Here is a 22585-nt window from a genome sequence, read left to right on the forward strand (position 1 = left end):
AGGGCAGTGCGGGCAGGGAGTGCGGGCAGGGAGTGCGGGCAGGGCAGTGCGGGCAGGGCAGTGCAGGCAGGGAGTGCGGGCAGGGCAGTGCGGGCAGGGGGTGCGGGCAGGGCAGTGCGGGCAGGGCAGTGCGGGCAGGGCAGTGCGGGCAGGGAGTGCGGGCAGGGCAGGCACACTGTACCCGCTGGAAGTGAGCGCCGGGCTGAGCCGCTGGGTGCTGGGTCGGGGTCCGCAGGGGGGTGTCAGGAGGGGGGGGGGGGATGGTCTGTGGGTCAGGAACAGCGGGCAGGTCCCCACTGTGCTGGGACCAGTATGGCCAGCCTGGGGGGTCCCAGATCACACTGGGACCAGTATGGCCAGTCTGGAATGTCCCAGATCATGGTGGGACCAGTACAGCCAGTCTGCGGGGGTCCCAGATCACACTGGGACCAGTATGGCCAGTCTGGGGGCATCCTAGATCATGGTGGGACCAGTATGGCCGGTTTGGAGGGTCCTGAACTATGCTGGGACCAGTATGGCCAGCCTGGGGGGGGGTCCCAGATCATGGTGGGACCAGTACAACCAGTCTGGAGGGTCCTGGACCCTGCTGGGAGCTGGTTCCTCATCCAGCCCCCTCCTGTGCTGCCCCTCGGCCCCCCCCCCCCCCCCCCTCCGGCCCCCCCGCCCCGGTTTAACAAAAACCACCGGCACACGGAGCCCGACAGGTGCCAGTTTAGTAGGATTAATTTCACACCAAACGAAGGGGACTGGGGGGGTCGGGAAGAGGGGGGGGCTGCCAGGGTTGGGGGGGGGGGGACACGTTCCGGCCCATCCTTCATCTCAGCCGGAGCAGTGGCAGCGGGGCCTGGCCGGAGGGGGGGTGTCCTGGGTATCACCCCCCCAGCACCCCTGGGGTGCAGCCCATGGGGAGGGGGAGAGCCTGGGGTGGGGGGGTCACCCTAGTGAGGAAGGGTTTGGAGGGGGGGTGGAGGAAGGCACGGCTGGGGGACCCCCACCCTGGGGCCCCCCCGAAAGGGCACTTGGTGAGGTTGGCGGCTGAGCACCCACTGGGAGGGGGGGGAATGTCCCAGGGGGATTTGGGTGCCCACCCCGCAGCCCCTGGGGTTGGGGGGGGAACATGGATCCAGCAAGTACCGAATGGGCAAACTGGGAGCTTGGGGGGGGGCACACCCCCGAGGCGGTGGTGGTGGTGGTGGTGGCGGGGGGGGCGATTGGGTGAAGGCACTGATGTGGCTCTGCTGCGACGGGACCCCCCCCGCGTGGGGATGGGACCCCCCCTGGGTGGGGATGGGACCCCAAGTTCTGCCCGGTGTCTCCCGTGGGGGCTGGCAGAGCCCCCCCTCACCCCCTCACTATTAAATTCCCCCCCCCCTCCACAAATCTCCCCCCACCCCGGGCAGCACGAAGGCACTTGGGTTGAGACGACTTTGCTCAGAGCTTCCTCCTCCTCCTCCTCCTCCTCTCCGGGTGCACTGGGGGAGCCTGAGGTCCCTGGGGTTCCCCCCCTCAAAAGCTTACCCCCCCACCCCCCCCACGAGACGAACACTCGTCCCTTCTCTCAATAAATAAAAAATAACTTAAAGGAGGGGGGGCCCCAGTGGTGGGACCCCCCCACTGAAATTGTCTGACCAGGGCCCCCCCCCCTCCCCCCAAAAAACCCTCCCCCCTGCTCCCCCCCCCTCCCCCCAAAAAACCCTCCCCCCTGCTCCCCCCCCCTCCGTTACCCAGCACCCAAGGAGGGGGTTGGGGTGGGGGGGGGGGCTGGGGGGGTCCCGGTGCTTCCACCGGCTGCTGGTGACGGCTGCTGGTGGTGCCGGCGGGATCCGGGATGTGGATGCGGAGATCTGGGATGTGCAGGCGCGGGATGCGCGGATCCGGGACGTGGGATGCACAACTCCGGGAGGTGCAGCCGCGGGATGCAGGATGCACCGATCTGGGATGCGGGATGTGCAGATCCAGGATGCTCAGCCACGGGATGCATGGATCTGGGATGCAGGATGAACAAATCTGGCAGGATCCAGGATGTGGGATGCACAAATCCGGGATGCACAGATCCAGGATGCTCAGCCACGGGATGTGGGATGCACAAATCCGGGATGCACAGCTGTGGGATGCAGGGATCCAGGATGCGGGATGCGCAGATCCGGAATGGTCAGCCACAGACCGCACGGATGGACTGATCCGGAATGTGGAATGCACAAATCCGGGATGCACAGATCTGGGATGCACAAATCCAGGATGTGCAGGCGCGGGATGCACAGATCCGGGACGCACGGCTGTGGGACGCAGGATGCACAGATCCAGGATGTGGGATGCACAAGTCTAGGATGTGCAGCCACGGGATGCACGGATCCGGGATGAGAGATGCACAAATCCGGGATGCACAAATCCAGGATGTACAGATCCGGGATGTGCAGCCGCAGGGTGCACAAATCCAGGACACACGGATCCAGGATGTGCAGCCACAGGATGCAGAAATCTGGGATGCTTGGCCGCAGGATACACGGATCCAGGATGCGTGATGCACAGATCCGGGATGCTTGGCCGTGGGATGTGGGATGCACGGATCCGGGATGTGCAGCTACAGGATGCGGGATGCGTGGATCCGGGATGCGGGATGCTGGGATCCGGGATGCGGCTATTTGTGGAGCTGGAGGCTCTCCAGGAGGATGCGCTTGTGCCCGGGGTCCAGCACACCGGCCTCCTCCAGGTCCTCCTCCGTGATGTCACTGGGGAAGGGGGAAACGGGGCGCAGGCGTGGGGCGCAGGCGTGGGGCTCACTGCCCCCCCGGGGGGGTACCCCAATCCCAGGGCATGTATCGCAGCCCCAGGGAGGGATCCCCATGGTGGGCACAGGAGCCCCTGCTCAGGTTGCTGGGTGCCCACCCAGCCTCCTCCTCACCCCCCCACCTTGGGGCTATGTGGCCCTGGGGGGGCAGCAGGGTCCCCCCAGAGGCAAGGGGGGATCATCAGGGGGGTAGCAAGAACCTCCCAGGGGCAAGCGGGGAGCCCTGGGGGCAAGTAGGGATCCCTCAGAGGCAAGCGGGGACACCCAGGAGGCAGCAGGGACCCTTCAGGGCAAGAGGGACCCCCCCAAAGGCAAGCAGGCATGCCCCAGGGGCAAGTGGGGACCCCCCAGGGGCAGCAGGGACCCTCGGAAGACAGCAGGGACTCCACAGGGGCAGTGGGGACCCCCCAGGGGCAGTGGAACCCCCTCAGGGGCAGCAGGGATCCCCCCAAAGGCAAGCAGGGACAGCCAGGAAGCAAGCAGGTACCCCTCAGGGGCAAGCTGGGACCCCCCAGGGGCAAGCGGGGACTCCTCAAGGGCAAGCAGGGACCCCCAGGAGGCAGCACCCCTGGGGGTCACCCCAGGGCAGGGTGCCCCCACCCAGGCATCGCTGTGTCCCCCCTGAGGAGGACATGGACTCGCCGGGGCAGGCAAGGGTGAGGGGGGTGGGTGCGATCTTGGGGGGGGTCGGGGGGGTCTCTGCTCACCTGAGGAACTCCAGGTCATCCCAGCCGTTGCGCACCAGCCCCTCCTCGTACCGCTCCAGCCCCAGCGCCCGCAGCCACTCGCCCACGCCGGGCACGGCCCCCACGCCACGGCCCCCCTGGCACAGCGCCTGCGCCGCGGCACCCGCACCCTCAGCAACCCCCCCGCCCGGGGACCCCCCCAAAAAAGGGAGCGCACCGGGAGGGGGTATCCCAGCACCCTGGCCGCCCCCCCCTTCCCATCCTTCACCCAACACCCACCTCCTCGGCCAGGTCCTCCTGGATGCTCTCCCGGATGGAATGGGGGGGGAAGGCGAGGGGGCGGCCGTAATCGGGGTGCAGGCAGCGGGGGGGCAGCTCCAACCGCCCCCCCTTGGCCAGCAGCGGCGGCGGGGGGGGCGCCCTCCCCTTCCCACCGCCGTAATCCACCTCGCTCAGCGTCTTGGCCATCTGCAGCACGGAGCAGGAGCGGTCGTCCAGCAGCCCCCCCGCCGCCGGCAGGCCCCCACTTGGGGGGGTCCCCCCAGGCCCCTCCAGCCCTAACGCAGCCCCGGCAGCTGGCGGGGGCCGGGGGTGCAGTTTGGGGGGTGGGGGGGACTCGCCGAAAGCGGCACCGCCAGCGCCAGGCCGCGGTTTGGGCTCCTCACGCCCGGGGGGTCCCGGCACCTCCTTGGGGCTGGTAAAAAAGGGGGGCGGGGGGGGCAGCTCCAGCTCCCGGGGTAACGGCGGCGGCGGGAAATCCGGCGGCGGCAGGTTGGGGGTGCCGGTGTCTTCATCCGAGGAGCTCTCCTCGCCGCGGCTCGCCGGCGCTTGCCCGGCCGAGGGGTGTCGGCGTCGCTCTGGCACCGCCAGCTGCACCTTGACTTTGGGGGCGGGGGGTTTTCCGGGGTCCCCCGGCACCAGCAGTTGGTGGGGGACCCCCTCCAGCACGTAGTACGCCGGGTTGTTGAAGCTGTTTTTCAGCGGCCCCCCCGCCGAGGGCTCCGCCATCGCCTCCACCTTGGATCTGCCGGCACAGGGGTGAGCGTGGCACCCCCGGGGATCTCCCAGTATAGTGGGGGACCCCCCAAAGGCTCTCCCCATCCCCCCCCCCTTACCGACTCGGGGCGGCCTCGTCCCTGGCGGTGCCGCGGGGGGGCGCGGGGGGCCGGGGGGCCGGTGTGGCGCTGCCTTTCTCGGGCTCCTCCGGGAGTTTTGCCGCGGCGGCAGAGGTGGGTGGCTCAGCCCCCGTGGGCTTCCGCCCCACCGATCTGGGCGACGAGAAGCGGGGTTAGGGTGCCCCCCCACCCCAGGACAGGGCTCAGCCCCCCCAGAACAGAGCCAGCGCCGCTTTTGGAGTCACCAAGCCCCTCAGGAACCAGGCGGCAGAGCCAGCACCGGGGCTGTCCCCAACCGCGTGGCATATGCCATCCCGGAGGGGTGCTCTGATGCTTGAGACCCCCCAAAACTGCTCCAGGACCCCCAAACCACCCCAGGACCCCTAGACGGGGGTGCTGCCCCCCTCCTTGCCGAGCCCTGTTCCCCATACTTGGCATAGTCCTGGTTGGCTCTGGCACCCAGCAGCACCTTCCCTTTGCCGGCCGCCGTCTCGTCTTTATCGACGCTGATCCACTCTGCGAGGGGCCGTGGCGGGGGATGAAAACTCAGCGAAGGGTTTTGGGGGCCGTCCCACCTCCCCAGAATATTGGGGGGGCCTTACCATAGAGCCTCTCCCGGGTGCCCAAGCGCTCGGCGGGCACACGGACCTTCATGGAGCCGCGGATGTTGCCGGTCTCCTCGCCGCGGTGCGAGAGGTAGGTGAGGAACTGCTGCGCCGTGCTGCCGATCATCGACTTCAGGGCGATGACACACTCCCCTGGGGAAACGGGGCGGGGTGGGGGGGCGAAGGGGTGGGTTTTGGGGGGGGGCCCGCAGCCCTGAGACCCCCCCCTACCCTCCTGCTCCCCAGGGCGAGGAGGACGGAGCACTCACCGTAGGACTCGTAGCCGTCGAGGGATTTGACGGTGAGCAGGAGGTGCTGGTCCTGCAGGTACTCGATCTCGGACAGGATGGGCTTCAGCTGCGGGTGGGGGGACAAGATGGTGGCACTGGGGACAAAGAGTGGCAGGGAGGGGGTGTCTCCCTGCCTGCAGCCCCCCCCCCAGCACCAGCCCTGCCCGCTCTCCTCACCGTGGGCAGCTGCCGGGACGACCACTGCACCTTGAGGAAGTTGATGTTGTCGCTGCTCTGGCTGTCGTTCTCGAAGCTTTTCTTGAATTCTGCGATAAGGGGGAGACACACACACAGAGCGCAGCCCCCATCAGCCCCCCCTCAAGGACCCCAGCAACGCCCCTGTGCCCCCCCCCCGCCGCTCCTCACCTTCCAGGCAGGTGGAATAAAACTCGATGAAGAATTTGGTGCGACTGGCCGTCTTCACGATGGCCTCGATGCTCTCGAACTCGATGTACGCCTGCTCCGAGGACTTGGAGAGCCCTCCGGGGAGAAGCGCGGTGTCAGGACCCCCCCCACACCCCCCCCCACCCCGTTCACCCTGCAGGGAGAGGCTCGGGGTGTCCCCTTGGGCACAGGCACCTTTTTTAGAGACGAACTGCGACGTCACCCCCACCTCGAAGGAGCCGAAGACAGGCGAGTGGTCGCTGGTGACAATGTCATCTGTGCACCCTGCGGCCAGGCGGGAACGGGGAGCGGGGGGAAAGAGGGGTGTGTGAAAGGTTTTGGGGGGCTCATCCCTGGAGTAGGGGGGACGATGGGGTGTCCCGGGGAGGGGGGGGGACAGACGCAGCTCACCGTAGGCGTTGCAGTTGACGTGTGTCTCGGGGTAGGACTTCCAGAGGATGCGGTCGCACCACGACGGCACGTTGGTGCGGACCTGGAGGGGATGGGGAGTAGTGGGGGGCGAGGGGGGGGGGCGGGCCTCACACCGGGGTGTTTGTGTCCCCCCCACCACTCCCAACCCCCCAACACCTACCCCCGTGGGTTTCTGCTTGTGCCAGACGTAGGTATCCCGGGAGCCCCGCTCGTAGCGGTACGTGGGGGGGAAGGTGATCTCCTCCTCGCCTGCACCCACAGATCGGGGGGGTCAGGATAGTCCTGGGGAGGGGGGGGGGGGCTGCCCCCCTCAGAGCCCCCCCCCCAGCCCTCACCAAAGCGCAGGAAGACTTTGTGCTTCTCTTTCTCCAGGTTGAGCTGATCCACCTTGAGCAGCGGCTCCAGCTCCTTGCGGCTGATGTAGTTGAGAATCTCCTGCGGGATGGAGGGGCTGGCAGGGGGCCTTGAGGAGGGGAAGGGGGGGGGACACCCCCCAGTAGCCCCCCCCCCGCACCTGGATGTCCATGTCCAGGCGGTAATTGAGGTCCCCGAACCAGAAGAGGTGGGTGAAGCGGAGGGAGATGTCGAAGGAGCTCAGCTGCTTGTCCCCCAGCGAGAGCAGGCGCAGGATGTCCAGGTAGTTCTGGTTCCTCCTGGCGGGGGGGGACAGGTCACAGACAGAAGAATGGGGGTCCCAGGACGGGGGGGTGTCCCAGGATGGGGGTTCCCAGCCCCCCCGGTGCTCACCGTGCCGTCTTCTCGTTGCCGGAGGTGAGGTGGCAGTTGACGAAGCCGAAGGAGGTGCCGTTGAACATGAAGGAGACGCCCACGGCTCCCTTGTTCCCTGCGGGGGGGTCGGGTCAGGGCCCCCCTCCTCCCCCTGGGGTTGGGGACCCCGCTGTGCCCCCGCCCCGTGACGGGGGATGGGCCTCACGTTGGCGGGGGGGGCACAGGCACCCACAGACTGTGCGGTGTCCACCAGGCTCCTGGTGAGCACACGGAGCCCTCCTCGTGCAACACACACACGGAGCCCTCCTTGTGCAACACACAGAGACCACACTCCTTGTGCAATGCACACACACAGAGACCCCTCCCCATACAATGCTGCACACCCAGACCCCTCCTCGTGCAACAAGTGCTCTGGAACCCCTCCTTGTGCAACGCATGTAACACCAGGAGCCCTCCCTGTGCCACACATGCACTCCAAGACCCCTCCTTGTGCAACACACACACACTGGAACCCCTCCCCACGCAACACACAAGCACCCAGACCCCTCCTCGTGCAAAGCACATGTGATGGGACCTCTCCTTGTGCAAGACACACACGCTGAGACCTTGTTGTGCAACCTATGCGACACTAGGCCCTGCCCCCGTGCAACGCACACACCCCAGGCCCCTCCTCGTGCAACACACGTGCTCTGGGACCCCTCCCTGTGCAACACTACCCCCCCCCCAGACACCTCCCCGTGCAACACACACATGATGGGCCCCCTCCCGGTGTAACACACCCACCCCAGCCCCCCCCTCGTGCAACCCCCCCCCAGCCCTGGCAGCCCCTACCCAGGGTGTTGGCGATGCCCGTCTTGACGCTGGAGGTGCTGACGTGGCTGATGCGGTTCTCGTGCTCCGGTTTCACCAGCACCACCACCTTGATGTTCCACAGGGACTGCATGGCCACCTGCGGGCCCCCCCCGCCGCCGTCAGACCCCCCCGCTTCTGCCAGCACCGGGGAGCGGGTCCCCGCCACCCCCCCTCCCACCCCAACTGGTGCCAGGGAGCTGGGTGCCCCTCAGGCATCGCCCACCCCAGCACCCACCTATGTCCATGTCCTGCAGGCCCCCCCCAAACCGCTTCCAGGAACCCCCAGGCTCCCCTGGACCCCCCCCGGACACTGAGGTCCCCCCAGGACCACTGCAGGACCCCCCCAAGACCACCCCCAGGCCCCATGCAGGCCCCTCAGGGGCCCCCAATACCACTCCCAGGTCCCCCCCCCAGACCCCCGAGACACCCCAGGAAGCCCCCAGACCCCCCCATGTCCCTCCAGGGCTCCCCAGGACTGCTCTCAGGCTCCCCAGGACCCCCCCAGAACCACCAGGACCACTCCCAGCCCCCCTCAGGCCTTCCAGGTCCCCCCAGGACTATCCAGGACCCCCCAGAATTCCCTCCAGGGCCCCCCCTGGCCCCCAAGAGCCTCCCTGGTTCCCCTCCAGTGCCCTCCAGGACCATCCAGGACACCCAGGGCCCCCCAGAATTCCCTCCAGAGCCTCCCCAGGACCACACAGGACCCCCCAGGATCCCCCCCCAAGTCCTTACCGGGCGGTACTCGACCTCGGTGAAGTCCTTCAGCACGGCGCGCAGGAAATCCACCCACTCCTTGTCGCCCAGGGAATTCTCCTGGGTGCCGAAGACGTAGATGTCGTGGGGGATGGCGACCGTCACCTCGTCCAGCGTCTTCCCCAAACCCTTGGAGGTGAACCACGACGTGATGTTCTTGGGTGGGGGCACGCTGCCTGCGGCAGGGGGGGGGGGGGAGCAGCATGGTCAAGGGCGGGGGGGACACCCTAGGGGTCCGTGCGCCCCCCCTCAGCAGGCCCCCCCGGGGCCGTGCTCACCCATATTCCAGGTGCCGATGAAGATGGAGATCATGTCGGGCTCGTCCTGGTGCGAGTGTTTGTTCTTCATCAGCTGCAGGAGCTGGCAGAAAGCCTCCCGCTTCTGGAGGTGGGGGGGAAGGTGAGCAGGGACAGGGGGGGCTCCCCACATCCCCCCCCCATGGCCCCCACAACTTGGCTCAGTCAAACCTGGCACAGGGGACCACCCCCAGTCACCCAGCCCCTGTGCCCGAGCCCCTGCGGGGAGCAGGGGTTAAATCCTGCACCCCCCGTCCCTACGAGGGACCCCCCTGTGCCCCTCAAACCCAGCTGAACCCCCCCATCCCTACAAGGACCCCCCCTGACCCCCACCATCCCAACTGCAGCCCCAAGCTCTACAAGGGACCCTCCATCCCCTCCCCATCCCAGCTGCACCCCCCGATCCCTATGAGGAACCCCTCGTCCCCCCCAAACCCAGCTGCACCCCTCATCCATGAGGAACCCCTCGTCCTCCCCCCATCCCTACAAGGGACCTCCCTGTCCCCCCCAAACCCAGCTACACCCCCCCATCCCTACAAGCAACCTCCCGCCCCCCCCCTCACCCCCAAACCCCCGGCACACCCCGACCCACCCGGGCGCTGACAAAAACAAAATCTTTCCGTTGCGTTTTATCCTTTTCCTTCTCAAAAACGATGCCCAGTTTGTTCTGCACCCGCTGCGACTTGATCAGCTGCCGGACTGGGGGGGAGGCAGAAGGGGGGTTGGGGGGGGGGGGCAGCGCTGGCCTCCATGCCCCCTCCACCCCCCAAACGCACATTTTGGGGGACACACACACAATGAGCTGCTCCCACCCTTGCACGGAGGACGCTTCCCCCTCCACTCTGGTGTGGGGTGCAGGGTCCCCCCCACCGCCGTGACCCAGCACCCTAGGGTGCCCCCCCCCTCACTTTTCTCGTGGGTGAAGGTGTTCCAGTCCTCCTGGGAATCCTTCTGCTTCTTGAGCACCACCAGCCGCCCCCCCTCCACGTCCACGCTCAGCGTGTGCTTCTGCGACTTCCCGATTTTGGTCAGATCCCCCAGAGTAACGTCCAGCTTCACCTGCGGCGGGAGGCGGGGGTCTGGGGGGGGGGCACAGCTCCCAACACTCCCCCGATACCCCCCGTCCCACCCCTTGTCACAATCCGACTGGGGACACACACACACGCTCACCTCGAAGGTCTGCACCGGGATGCTCTTGGCCTTGCGGGAGAGGAGGGGCTGGGGGGGCGCGGGGGGGGCGGCCGAGCTCATCTCCTGCAGGGCCTTCAGCGCCTGCCGCAGCCGCCCGTGGGGTCAGACAGGCACCGCGGGCCCCCCCCAGAGCCCCCCCAGTCCCATCAGCCTCCCAAGTGCCTCCAGCTCCACCAGCTCCCCAGCCCCATCAGCCCCCCCCAGTCCCCTGAGCTCCATAAGCCCCCCCAGTCCCATCAGCCTCCCCACCCCCCAGCTCTGCCAGCCCCCCAATGCCTCCAGTTCCATCATCCCCCCCCGCCCTCCCCAGCTCCATGGGCCCCCCCCCAGCTCCCCCATCCTCAGCTCCACCAATGCCCCCACTCCCGACAGCCCCCCCACCCATGGGGTCCCCTCCGTGCCACCCACGTGGCCCATTTTGGGCCCAGCGCCCCCCGGATTGGGCCCCGACCATATGCTGGCACAGGACCCCTGGTGGGGGGTCCCCTCAGCCCCCCCCCACCTTTTTTTCGATGCTGGAGAGGAAATCCTTCAGCACCGACAGCTTCAGCACCAGGTTCTCCAGCTCCTGCTCCCCGCTCTGCCCTGCCGCCTGCACCCCCACACGTCACCGCATGGATCAGGCCCCCGAGCCCCCCCCTCCCCGCACCCCCTGCAGGGCAGGACCCCCCCAGCACCACTGGGATAGAGCAGGATGGGACCCCAGATCCTTCCCAGTCCCCCTGAAGGGCAGAACCCATTCAGCACCATCGAATGGGGCAGAATGGAACCCCCAGATTCACTCCAGGCCCCCAGAGGGGCAGGACCTGCCCCCAAGCACCATGAGATGGGGCAGGATGGGACCCCAGCTCCATCCCAGCTCCCCCAGAGGTGCAGGACCCCCCCCCACCGTGGCAGGGGCCGGACGGGTGGATGTTCCTCCAACACCTTCCTCATCACCCACGTGTCCCCGTGGATGGTGCCGTGGGGGGGTCCGTGGGCCCAGCTCTCAGGGTTGGGGGCAGGGGGGTAAGATGTCACCGCTGCATCCCCGCGGCGCCCCCCCCCCGCCTCACCTGCTGCAGGATTTTGGCGACCATGGGGGAGCTCTGCTGGTCAAACACCTTGGAGAGGATCTCCAGCCCCGCCAGCACCTTGTCCACCTCGCTGGGGAGGGCGAGAGGAGGGGGCTCAGACATCCGTCTGTCCACCCGTCCATCGCCCGCCCCTCCCAGTGCCCCCGGCCCACCTGTGCAACCGTTTGCAGGAGGTGACGAGGGTCTTGTTGAGGTGGGGGAGGCTGCTGGCCCCCCCCTTCACCGCCTCCAGGTCCAGCGAGTAGCTGCTCTTCAGGTATTCGTGGGAGATGCTGCTCAGCCCGTTGGTGCTACCAGGAGGGAGCCCCAGGGAGGGTGAGGAGCCGGCAGGGACAGGCAGGGGACAGGCAGGGGACAGGCAGGGGTACAGACCCTCACCTCTCCGCCATCCCCTCCGGCACAGCCGGCCCCAGGGTGGTGGGGCTGAGCCCCGCCGAGGTGCTGGAGAAGCTGGTGGAGCCAGAGCGCGGCGGTAACGGCGGCTTTTCATCCTCTCCATCTGCAACGGGGCGATGGCGGGGGGGGGGGGGTCAGTCACAGCCCCCACAGGGGGTCCTGGGACCCCATCTGCCCACCCAGGCTACCCCCCGGTACCTGAGTAGTCCCTGTCCTCCGCGTTGTCCTTCTCCTTCTCCCTCTCGACGGGGAAGAGGAGGGTGCAGACCAGCCCCTGGTTGGGCTGCAGGTACAGGGCGATCAGCTCGCTCAGCGTCTTGAAGCGCCTCACCTGCACCCCCTGCGACGTCTGGGGGGGACACGGGGACTGTCAGCGCCTGCTGGGGGTCACCGGGCCCCCCCTGTGCAGGGATCCCACCCCCCCACACACACACACACACACAAGATGGAGGCCCACCCCCCAGCCCCCCAGCTGCGCCCCGCGGGGAGCAGGGCCCGGTGGACGTGGCACCTCGCCGCAGTGCCGTGGCTGCCTGCCAGGAGGGCTGGCAGGGTGCAGGCAGCAGGCAGCAGGCATCCCTCGGCCTCCTCCCTCCCGGGGGCGGCTTTTTCCTGCCTGCCTGGACGGCACAAAGCGGGTTCTGTTGCTCTAAAAATACCCGACGGCGCCGGACGGCCAAGACGGGCACTGCCGAGTCGCCTGGCCGTGTCGGAGAGACGGGCACGCTCGTGGCACCACGCCAAGGCCGAGCTGTGCCGGAGAGCCGGGCACACTCGGGGCACTGTGCCAAGGCTGAGCCCGGCTGAGCTGTGCCGGAGAGCCGGGCACACTTGGGGGGCACCGTGCCAAGGCCGAGCCGTGCCGGAGAGCCGTGCACACTCGTGGCACAAGGCTGAGCCGTGCCGAGCCACCCGGCCATGCCAGAGAGCCGGGCGCGCTCGTGGCACCGTGCCGAAGCCGATCCCGCTCCCCGCTCGGGCAGGGGGCAGGGAGAGCCCCCCCACCCTGGCCCACCGCAGGGGCGAGGGGCTGTAAACGGGGTGCTGCACCCACCCAGCACTGCCTGCCCCCCTGCCCCCCCGCCCAGCCAGCACCCCCCAGCAGGAGCCGGGTGCAGGTCCCAGCACCCCCACTTCCCACAGCCCACGCCGGGGACCCCCCTGCTGCTAAAGCGCCAGGCTGGGGGGGCCCATGTCGTGGCGGGGGGGCGGGGGGCACTGCCCACCTGCACGGCCAGGAAATCCTCCTCGTCGGGCAGGATGCGGTAGGTGTGGACGTGCTTCTGGTACCTGCAGGCAGCGGGGGTGGGGGGGTGTCAGGCAGAGGATGCCGGGGGGGTGGGCAGCATCCCCCTCCCTGCCTGCACAGCTCCCCAAAACCCGGGGGGGGACACCAGGCACCCGTCCTGCAGGACCCCAATACCACCAGCTGGGCACAAGCACCCGCAGGGAGAGCGCCAGCACCACCGTCACCTCTGGCATGCAGTGAGCTGCCAGGTCTCAGCCCGGTTCCTGTGGGGTGCTGGGGGGCCCTGAGCGCCCCTCCCCCATCACTTGCTCCAATGGAGACCCCACAATTGATACCCCCCTGTCCTCCATGCCACTCCACAGTCCGAGCCCCGCCGCCCGTCGGTGTGCAGGGCAGCAGCCCCTGCCCGCGGCGCAGGCAGGAGCAGGCAGGCGCTGGCAGCCGGGACGCCAGGAAACAATTTATTTTTCAATGGAAGCTCACAGGAACCAGGGACGCGATCCCGGGGCAGGGGGTGACGGGCGGCGCTGAGAGATGGGGTGCCGACGCCAGCGGGTGCGAGGGGCAGGACCGGGACCCCCCAGCGTGTCCCCTCCCTGTTCCCTCTGCAGCAGGGGGACACCAGGAGCCGGGGGACACCGGCTGCGCCGGACCCAGCACCCCCGGTGCTGGCGGCAGGGACGGTGGCTCCCAGGTTGGCCCCTGGCCACGGGGCTCATGGAGGTCACCGGGAGCAGAGCTGTGGCTGTCACCATGCCAGGCTGAGGTGTCCCCTGCCCCGGTGGCACCCCGCCGTGGGGCTGGGGAAACGGGGCCAGGCAGTGTCCCCCTGCCACCATGCTGTGCCAGGTCCCCCGGTGCCATCCTGCTCCCCACAGTGCTGAGTCTCCCAGTGCCACCCACAGTGACGGGTCCCCCAGTGCCACCCCCTCCCTACAGCACCAGGTCCCCTGGTGTCACCTCACAGTCCTGAGTCCCCTGATGCCACCCCCTCCCCACAGCGCTGGGTCCCTCTGTGTCCCCCCCCATGGCATCAGGTGTCCCCCCCGGTGCCACCCCACAGCACCAGGTCCCCAGGTGTCACCCCATGGTGCTGGGTCACCCTGTGTCACCCTCCTCCCCACAGAACTGAGTCCTCATCCTGCCTCCGCCCCCCCCCCAACTCCTCCTGCCCCCCACGAAATGAGCATCCCCCCATGGGCTCCAGAAATGGGATCCCCCATTTCTGCCCCCCCCGGGGGTGCAGCACCTACTTGGGGCTGCTCCTGGGTGCTCCAATACCCAGCCAGGGGTCATGGGGACCCCCCAAACTTGGGGGGGGGGGCTAAATAGGAAGCCACTAGGAGGGGCTGTATGTTTCCTGCTGGGGGGGGACAGGGAGAGGGGGTCCATAGGGGAAACCCCCACTGAGGGATCTGGGGGGGTCCCCAACTCAAAGGAATCCTGGAGGGGTCAAGATGGGAGACCCCCAAGTGCTGTCAGGGGGGTCTGTGTGGGGGAGACCAGTTGGGGGGATTAGGGGGGGCACACAGACACCCCCAGACAGGGGAGGGTCACAAAGAGTCTTTAGGGCTTCCCACAGTCTCCAGAGCAGGAACCCCAACGGGAGGGTGAGGGGGGGCGGGGGGGGCAGTACATGAGGAACCCCAGCACAGGGTCAGTATGGGGACCCCCAGATTGCGGGGGGCCCATAGAAACCCCACTTGGGGAGAGGAGCATGGGGGGGGCCCTATGGGGACCCCCAGCACAGAGGTCAGTCCGGGAAACCCCGGTTGGGATGTGGGGGACCCCCACAGGCGCTATCTCGGGAGGGGGGGCCGGGGGTGTGCCCAGCCCCTGCTCCTCTGGCAGCCGCTATTTTGGTGATTAAACCCGGGGGGGGGGGCGGAGGGGGGGGGCCGGGGAGCGCCGGGGCTGCCGGCACAAAGAGCCATTATGTGGGAGCGCGGCCGCCGGCCAGCGCCCCGGCTCCCCGCCGCCAGCCGGCATCACCGGGACACCCCCCCGCCGCCGTCCCCCAAGGGGGGGCATCCGCCACCCTCCTCCACCAGCACCCCGGCGGGGAGCCGCGATGGCGGCTACGGCCACGGTCACCCACCGGCAACGCCGGCAGTGCCCGGGGTGCCCCCGCCGTGTGCCGGCCGTGCCGCGGCGGGAGGGTTAAAGGAAGACGCCGCTGCCGGGATCCCGCCGCAGTTCCTTTTCCTCCTCCTGCCCCCGCAGCTATTTTTAGGCCACCGAGGAGACCAACAGCCCCGGCCACCCCCGCGCCGGCTGCTCGGTGGCACCGCGGCAGGATCCTGCCCCCCGCCCGGGAGGGACCCTCACCGCGGCCCCCGCGGCATCCCCGCGCCCTCGCTCAGGGGTCTCGGCCCTCGCTGCGGCCACACGGCCCCCGCAGCCGGGGAAAAGCCGTCACCGGGCCCCGGGCGGTCTGGCGGGGCCAACGGCACGGGGGGGACACGCCGGTCTCCGAGCCGCGGACACCCTGATCCTGAGAACCCCCGGGCGCGCCCCCCGCCGCGCCCCCAGCACCGTCGGGCACCGGTACTCACGGGGCCTCGCCACCCCGGCGGGGAGCCACCGGCCACGCCAGCGTGGCTGGGAAAAGCGAATTTGCACAAGCCACCGGCCGCGGGGAGCGAGGACGGTGCCACGGCGGAGGCCGCGTGCCCTGCGCCGGCGCGGCACACGGCACAGCCCCGGGGCAGGCCGCTTCCCGCCGCCGTCCCTCACTCGCCGTGGGGAGCCGGCGGCTACCGGCGCCTTTCGGGGTGCGGAAAAGCCTCGTTTCGAGGTGCCCTGGCGACCGCACCCCCCCCCAACCATGGCAAGGTGCCGGCACGCGAGGCCCCCGGGGACGGAGACGGCTGTCCCGGTGCCACCGCGCGCTCAGCCCCCGGGCCCGCGGTCGCTGGGGGGGTGGCAGCAGCCCGGGGACCCCCGGGACTCACCCGTGACCTGGCACCAGCCGCTGTCGCCACAGGAGCCCCCCAAGTGTCATATGTCCCCCCCCCCCCAAGTCCCACTGTCCCCCTTCTGCCCCAGTGACCCCAGTCCCCCAGGACTCCCAGCCCAGAGCAGATGCCTCGGTCCCCCCCCAGTGCCCCCCCTGCACCCCCCCAGTGTCCCCGTGCCCCCCCGACTCCAGCTTGCCCACTCCCCCCAGTTCTCAGTCCCCTCCCATGGTGCTGGCGACCCCTATGCCCAGTGTGCCCCCCCCGAGACCCCAGGCTTCTCCCCAGATGCTCCCCCTGGTACCCCCCCAGTGCACCCCCAGACACCCCCCATGTCCCCTGGTGTCCCCCCACATCCCCACTAGCACCCCCCCATCGTGTCCCCCCTGGACCCCCCACTGTTGCCCCAGGATCTTCCAAAATCCCGCCCCCCGGTGACCCCTGGACCCCCCGGGTGCTCCTGCTCCCCCAGACCCCCACCAGTGACTCCCCTTCCCGTACCTCCCCCATCGCCCCCCCCCAGTGCATCCCTAAACCCCCCCCCCGGAGCCCCCCTCGACCCCGCGGGTGCTCTCCTCATACCCCCCCCCCATTGCCCTGCTGGTGCCCCCCAGGACACCCCTTCCTGCCCCCACCCAGACCCCCTCAGTGCTCCCCCCTCCCCATACCTCCCCCGTGACCCCCCCAGTGGCCCCCTCGCCCTCCTGGCTGCACCCCCAGTACTCTCCCCTCCCCGTATCTCCCGCATTACCCCCCGGTCCTTCCCTCACCCCCGCCGGTGCCCCCCCAGATCCCCCAGTGCCCCCCCCTCCCCATACCGCCCCCATTACCTCCCCTTACGCCCTCCGGTGCCCCTCCCCGCTGTCCCCCTCCCCCGTGCCCCCCACTCACAGCAGACACAGCGCGTAGGCCCCCGCCACGCTCTCGCTGTCCCGCACCAGGAAGCTGCCGTCCCGCCCGGCCCGCGCCAGCTGCTCCTCGGCGGCGGCCCGGCTCAGGTCCCGGTGGTACCACGGCGGCACCGGCACCGGGACCGGCCCCCCCGCGCCCCCCGCACCCGCCATGCTCCGCTGCCGGGGCCGCGCTCCGCGCTGGGCGGGCGGGGGCAGCACCGGGGGAAGGGCTGGGGAAGGAGGGGGGAGGCGGGGGGGGAGAAACGGGGAAGGGGGAGGAGGGAGGAACCGGGAGGGAGGCGGGGAGAAACGGGGGGCGGTACTGGGGGGGCGGGGAGCACTGGGGGGGCGCACTGGGGGGACGGGAAGAGCCGTGGGGGGAGCACCGGGGGGGCCGGGCAGTACCGGGGGAGGGGCACGGAGGGGCGGGGAGAGCCGACGGGGCGGGTAGTACCGGGGGGGGGGGCACCGAGGGGCGGGGAGCACCGGGGGGGGGCACGGGGGGCCGGGCAGCAGCACCGGGGGCAGCGTCTGGGGGGGCACCGGGACAGCAACGGGGAACCCGATGGGGGGAACCGGGGGGGGGGGGCTGCGAGGGGGGCCACGCGCAGGGCTCCGGAACGGGGGCGCACGGCCCAGTTTGGCCCAGGAATGGCAGCACCGGGGGAGGAGGGGGGCTGCACCCCGCTTTGTCTGGGCCAGGACTTCCCTGCCCCCCCAGCCCGGGGCCGCGGGTGAACCCCCCCGAGGTGGGACACGGGGTAGGGGGGTGGGCTCGGGGCCGGCAGCACCCCCCGACAGCCGGGGCAGGTCCCCGGGCTGTGTCCCCCCTTTTCCCCATCCTTTCCCCAGTCCCACCCTGCACATCCCGGGGTGCCGGTGACCCCCTCCCACACTCCAAGAACCGATCGGGCCCTAGGACACCCCCAGGGAGTCCCGTGTGTCCCCCCCTTCTTGTCCCCACAGCCCCCCACTTTGCTGGGCATGACGTTTCGGGAGGCTCTGCCACACAGCCCAGCGGGTCAGCACAGAGAAATGGGGGTGACATCCTGCTTCACCCCCCACCCCCCCCAAAATGAGGTGCAGGATCAGGTTCCCCCCTCCCATCCCTCTGTGTCCCCCCCAGCCCCACGGCACCCCAAAACCAAGCGGGGCAGGAGCGTTTATTCACCAGCCACATGCTGGGGAGGGGGGACACACACACTCACAGAGCGGCTGGTGCAGTTTGGGGGTGTCCCATACGAAGGGGGGGGGGCCACGGTACAAAACCTGCTCCCCAGCAGCTCAGCGCAGGGCCAGGAGGGTGGGGGGCAGCAGGGCCAGCAGGCCGAGGGGCAGCGGGCCGGGGGGGGCGGCGGTGTTGGCGTAGTAGCGGGCCACGGCGACGTTGGGGTTCCCCTGCGCGGGGTCGAACCACATCTGGATGCAGCGGCCGCTGCCGCGGCGGTGGGGGGTGTAACGGTAGGAGTGGGACCAGACCCGCTCGCAGAGGTCGGCCGGGGTGGGGAAGACGAACTTGAACTTCTGGCACATGGCGCCGTGGGGACATCGGTTGGTGCCTGGCGAGGGGTTGGGGGGGGGAAAGGGGGGAAACAAGGTGAGGGGGGGGGATTTGGGGATGGAGGGGGTGTCGTTCCCCTGCGCGTGGTGTCTTTTGGGGTCTCTCAGGTTGCCTTTGACTTTGGGGGGCTGCCAGCACCCCCCACACCACTGGGGACACTCCCCCCCCAGACAGCCACAGGGGAAAGGGGACGCAGCCGCCTCCCTTGAGACGAGACGAGGGGTGACTGGGGACTCACAGGGGGGTCCCACCATAATGGAGGGGGGTCCCCACACCCCCCCCACTGACCTGTGGTCCAGTTCCAGCCCTTGTGCCAGTTGACCTTGCAGGTGACGGCGTCCTGGCAGTCCTCCCACCACTGCTCGCAGTCCTCCCGGCACAGCGGCACGTGCAGGATCCGCTCCTTCCGCCAGTCCGTGTCCGTCTGCGGGGACCGGACCAGTTCGGCCCAGTTTATCCCAGTTCACCCCAGGAGGGTGCGTGTGAGTGTGTGTACGTCGTGCGGGGGGGTTTCTACACCCACCTGGTTGATCCAGGGCCCCAGGTTGGGGGAACACTCGTAGAGACACGTGTCCTGGATGAAGTGCCGCTTGCATTTCTCCGGCATGACCCCGCAGTGGTCCCAGTTGAAGCTGTACAGGTAGGACTGGTCCTCGTGGGCTTCCAAACTGGTGTTGGCGGTGCAACAGGCGTTCTCCTTCCAGAGAGCACACTGCGCCGGGGGGCAAGCGCGGCTCAGCCAGGCCACCCCCACGGGGAGCAGGGGGCGAGCGTGCCGGGGAAAACACGGGGAGGTGGCACCGGGTGACAGAACCCGCCACCACAGCACCGGTACGACGGTGGGTGATGCTGGTGGGTGCCGGGGAGGGGAGGGGGGGTGGGCGAGGACCCTACCTGCCCGTAGAGTTGCCCCTCGGGGCCCGGCTTCGTTTTGTGGTGTTTGCCGTCCATGCAGATGTTGAGCAGCGAGTCCGGTGCTGCCGCGGCGGTGACCGGCCAAGCCAGGAGCACCAGCAGTGCCCACGTGGCCACCATCGCTCTGCCGGCGGCAACGGGGCCGGGGGTGGGGGGGGTCAGGGCGGTGGCACCGAGGACAAAGTGACACAGCGGCATTGCCAGCCTCGGGACCGCCGGCGAGGGGGTGCTCGGGGCTCTTACCTGGGGGGTTGGCGGGTGCCGGGTGCCGCGGGGCGAGCGCGGCTCATCTCAAAGGTCACGGCGCGGCGCAACCCTTGGCCACCGATCACGGGACGGTGCCCGGCGCGGGGCACGGCGGGGGGGCAGCGCCCGTGGGTGCGTGGAGGGGACAGGACGCCGCACCCCGCGGCCTCGGTGTGTCCTGGGTTGAACCGCCCCCCCCCTCCCGGCCTCGCCGCGCCCCAGCGTGGAGCTGGGATTTGTTCTCCCGGCGCCAGGCTGGGGCCAGCGCCCGCCAAAATCCACTCGGGGATGTTTTTTCTTCCCTCCCGTGGGGGGGGCCGGGCACGGCGGGGAGGTGGCCCCACGCCCCGACACCAGGATGAGGGGCAGGATCTGACCCCCGGTGCTGCAGGGTCCTCAGGAATGCCCTGGGGGGAAGATGATACACACACCCCAGTGGGTAAGAGATGCCTCGGGGGGGGGGGGGCAAGGATCCCCCCACTGGGGTCACAACCCTTCCATGAGTCCCAGATACCCCCCGGCGGTCACAGATATCCCCAAACTGGGGTCTCAGATGCCCCATGGGTTGCAGATTCCCCACTGGCATCGCAGATGCCCCCCACCCCTGAGTCACAGATGCCCCCGGGGGGTCAGACACTCCCCGAGGGGGTCACAGATACCCCCAAACTGGGGTCACAGATACCTTGTGGGGGTTACAACCCCCTCATGAGTCACAGTTGCCCCCCAGGGGTCACAGGTACCCCCGAGTTGGGGTCTCGGATGCCCCATGGGTCGCAGATGCCCCCCCCATGAGTGACAGATGCCCTTGGGTGCTCAGACACCCCCCCAGAGGACCACAGATACCCCAAAATTGGGGCCACAGATACCCTATGGGCGTCACAACCCCCCTCACGAGTCACAGATGCCCCCCCATGTGTCACCCACAGGGGTATCGCTGGGGGGAGCAGCAGATATCCCCAAACTGGGGTCACAGATGCTCCCCCTGGGAGCCACAGATACCCCAAATTGGGGTCACAGATACCCTACGGGTGTCACAACCCCACCATGAGTCACAGATCCCCCCCGGGGGTCACAGATCCCCCCCGGGAGTCACGGATGTCCTCAAATTGGGGTGACAGATGCCCCGTGGGGGTCGCACCCCCCACCATGGGTCATAGATGTCCCCAAATTGAAGTCACAACCCCCCCATGAGTCACACGTCCCCCCCGGGGTCACACCCCCCCATGGGTCACAGGTGCCCCCCCCGGTGCCGCCTACCTGGTGCCGGATGCGCTGGGGGAGGGCAGACACCCCTGTGCTGTCAATCAGGCTTCTCCCCGCCCCCGTCTCCGCCCCCCCGTATTTTCCCTGGGCGTGGCCTCGCTGGGCGCGCCTGTCCTCCCCCCCCGCGCATGCTCGGTGCAGGCCGGGCCCATCCAACTACTTCCGGTGGGGTCGGGCTGTACTTCCGGGTTAGCGGCCGGTGGCGGCCTAGTCCCGCTCCCGGTGTCCCGTCTCCTCTCCCTCCCCCCCCGCCATGTCCACGCTGTTCCCTTCGCTCCTGCCCCGCGTCACCGAGTCGCTCTGGTTCAACCTCGACCGGCCTTGCGTGGATGAGACCGAGCTGCAGCAGCAGGAGCAGCAGCACCAGGCCTGGGTGGGCTCCGGGAGGGAACGGGGCGCCGGAGAGGGGCACCGGGGGGATGAGAGGGAGCGGGGGGTGTCCCTGCAGCTCTGCCCTGGCCGTGCTTCAGCCCCCGCGGCTGCACCGGGCCTGGCTGGGCAGGGGGAGGCCGCGGCTACCGCGGCCAGGCCGCGCCGGTGTCCTGGGTACGCGGTGACTGGGCTGGTCCCGCCCGCTGTTCCCCGAGTAGTTTCACCCTTTCTACCTTTTTTTTTTTTTTTTGTGTGTGTGTGTGGTTTTACAGGACCTGGAGCTCCCCGCTGACTGTGGGGATTCATTAACGGACCGGGGCTGACCCAAGGCTCCCTCAGCAGCCCCTCATTAATTAATCTTCTATGTGGTGATTTCTGATCCTACATGTGGCCCCCATCGTGAGTGCGAGTTGGTGTCACATGTGGCCCCTGAGTATGGGGGTGTGAGAAAATCATCGGTTTGATTAAAGATTATGCAAAAAAAAGTGATTAAATTATTAGGATTAAATAAAATTAGTTCAGTCAATAATTAAAAGCCCAGCGCCTGGGAGAAATTGCAAGTCCCTCTGGGTGGGAGGTGCCAGAGTATTTTAATTGAGCTTTAATTATCTGCAGTGGTTGTGCTCAGCTGGCTCAACAGACACCGTGGATTTGGGGCCTTTTTTTATTAAAAAAAAAAACCAAAACAAACGGAAAAACTTTGTGTTTGAGCTTTCCTTATGCTCCTCATGGGAACCCCCCTCGGCCAGTGCTGCCTCCTTGGGATTACCCTGCCTGTGCTAGGGAGTGCAGGCAGCTGCCCGCAGCCGAGCCGCTCGTGGCTGGGTGTTGGGGTGCTGGGGAAAAGTTGGGGTGTTCACCCCTCTGCACCCCTCTTTCTCTCCCCTCCCAGCTCCAGAGCATAGCCGAGAAGGACAACAACCTGGTGCCCATAGGAAAGCCGGCGTCCGAGGTGGGTGAGGGGGTGGGACTGGGGGGGACCCGTCACCCCCCGATCTCTCACAGGGAGGCAGTGAGGTGCTGGAGCTGTTGTACCCGCAGCATTACGATGAGGAGGAGGAGGAGGATGATGAGGACGATGAAGACAGCGAAGAGGACTCAGAGGACGATGAGGACATGCAGGATATGGATGAGATGAACGATTATAACGAGTCTCCTGACGATGGGGAGATTAATGAGGTAAATAACAGGGCTTGGGGGAGGGGGGGGGGGGGGGGGGCTGCGCCGAAGTGGGGAGCCCAGGGTGGGTCGTTTCCTCTCCTCCACCCCCTCTGGGTCTCCCTGCTCGGGTTTAGGGGGGGCTAAGGCTAGGGGGGGGGCCTCAAACCTTTCCCCTTCCCAGGTGGACATGGAGGGGGCAGAGCAGGATCAGGACCAGTGGATGATCTGACGCGGCGGGGGGAGATTCCACATCCCCCTCCCCACAGCCCCGGAGGGGGCAGTTTGGGGAAACCCCTCCTGCTGCGGCCGCTCTGGGGGGGGCTGCATGGGGCAGGGGGGGGGGGGTGAAACCCCCCCGGGGTGGGGCCGGAGAAA

The 22585-nt window shown here is 68.6% G+C and overlaps 3 protein-coding genes across 4 annotated transcripts; 1 reads left to right on the forward strand and 2 right to left on the reverse strand.

Annotated features, from left to right (window-relative positions):
• Positions 1-1690: 1690 nt before the first annotated feature.
• Positions 1691-16969, reverse strand: INPPL1 (inositol polyphosphate phosphatase like 1). Of its 2 annotated transcripts, none has more exons than XM_074919464.1 (28): positions 16691-16969; positions 12820-12883; positions 11792-11942; positions 11576-11696; positions 11350-11487; positions 11177-11267; positions 10624-10713; positions 10101-10148; positions 9839-9989; positions 9523-9629; positions 8913-9015; positions 8614-8810; positions 7861-7978; positions 7048-7144; positions 6815-6953; positions 6636-6735; positions 6461-6549; positions 6280-6361; positions 6064-6153; positions 5851-5964; positions 5662-5750; positions 5464-5551; positions 5192-5347; positions 5021-5105; positions 4590-4742; positions 3754-4498; positions 3496-3623; positions 1691-2729 (listed from the first exon to the last, which is right to left on the reverse strand). In XM_074919464.1, exons 1-28 carry the CDS (start codon positions 16861-16863, stop codon positions 2639-2641), a joined length of 3798 nt encoding a protein of 1265 aa, XP_074775565.1. In that variant the 5' UTR covers positions 16864-16969; the 3' UTR covers positions 1691-2638. The 2 variants fall into 2 exon arrangements, with proteins under 2 accessions (XP_074775565.1, XP_074775556.1); XM_074919455.1 differs by having other exon boundaries at positions 10101-10202; positions 16691-16968.
• Positions 16970-17862: 893 nt separating this feature from the next.
• LOC141966586 (folate receptor gamma-like) lies at positions 17863-20763 on the reverse strand. The gene is made up of 6 exons (XM_074919491.1): positions 20672-20763; positions 19412-19821; positions 19148-19292; positions 18777-18965; positions 18542-18677; positions 17863-18251 (listed from the first exon to the last, which is right to left on the reverse strand). The coding sequence occupies exons 2-6, from the start codon at positions 19456-19458 to the stop codon at positions 17977-17979; spliced, it is 792 nt and encodes a 263-aa protein (XP_074775592.1). The 5' UTR covers positions 19459-19821; positions 20672-20763; the 3' UTR covers positions 17863-17976.
• A 76-nt stretch (positions 20764-20839) lies between these two features.
• ANAPC15 (anaphase promoting complex subunit 15) lies at positions 20840-22549 on the forward strand. Its single transcript, XM_074919505.1, has 4 exons — positions 20840-21050; positions 21942-22001; positions 22091-22228; positions 22392-22549. The coding sequence occupies exons 1-4, from the start codon at positions 20931-20933 to the stop codon at positions 22437-22439; spliced, it is 366 nt and encodes a 121-aa protein (XP_074775606.1). The 5' UTR covers positions 20840-20930; the 3' UTR covers positions 22440-22549.
• The last annotated feature ends 36 nt before the right edge of the window (positions 22550-22585 follow it).

Source organism: Athene noctua, chromosome 1 (assembly GCF_965140245.1).
Source record: "Athene noctua chromosome 1, bAthNoc1.hap1.1, whole genome shotgun sequence".
NCBI lineage: Eukaryota > Metazoa > Chordata > Aves > Strigiformes > Strigidae > Athene > Athene noctua.

Coding starts and splice junctions, on each gene's coding strand:
- INPPL1 (XM_074919455.1), bottom strand. CDS start 16,863: ATGGCGGGTGCGGGGGGCGCGGGGGGGCCGGTCCCGGTGCCGGTGCCG. Junction 11,488..11,575: donor CCGGAGGGGATGGCGGAGAG/GTGAGGGTCTGT, acceptor CCCTCCTGGTAG/CACCAACGGGCTGAGCAGCA. Junction 4,743..5,020: donor GCCAACCAGGACTATGCCAA/GTATGGGGAACA, acceptor CTCGTCGCCCAG/ATCGGTGGGGCGGAAGCCCA.
- ANAPC15 (XM_074919505.1), top strand. CDS start 20,931: ATGTCCACGCTGTTCCCTTCGCTCCTGCCCCGCGTCACCGAGTCGCTC. Junction 21,051..21,941: donor AGCAGCAGCACCAGGCCTGG/GTGGGCTCCGGG, acceptor CTCCCCTCCCAG/CTCCAGAGCATAGCCGAGAA. Junction 22,002..22,090: donor TAGGAAAGCCGGCGTCCGAG/GTGGGTGAGGGG, acceptor TTGTACCCGCAG/CATTACGATGAGGAGGAGGA.
- LOC141966586 (XM_074919491.1), bottom strand. CDS start 19,458: ATGAGCCGCGCTCGCCCCGCGGCACCCGGCACCCGCCAACCCCCCAG. Junction 19,293..19,411: donor GGCACCCGCCAACCCCCCAG/GTAAGAGCCCCG, acceptor TGCCGCCGGCAG/AGCGATGGTGGCCACGTGGG. Junction 18,966..19,147: donor AGGGGCAACTCTACGGGCAG/GTAGGGTCCTCG, acceptor CCCCCGGCGCAG/TGTGCTCTCTGGAAGGAGAA.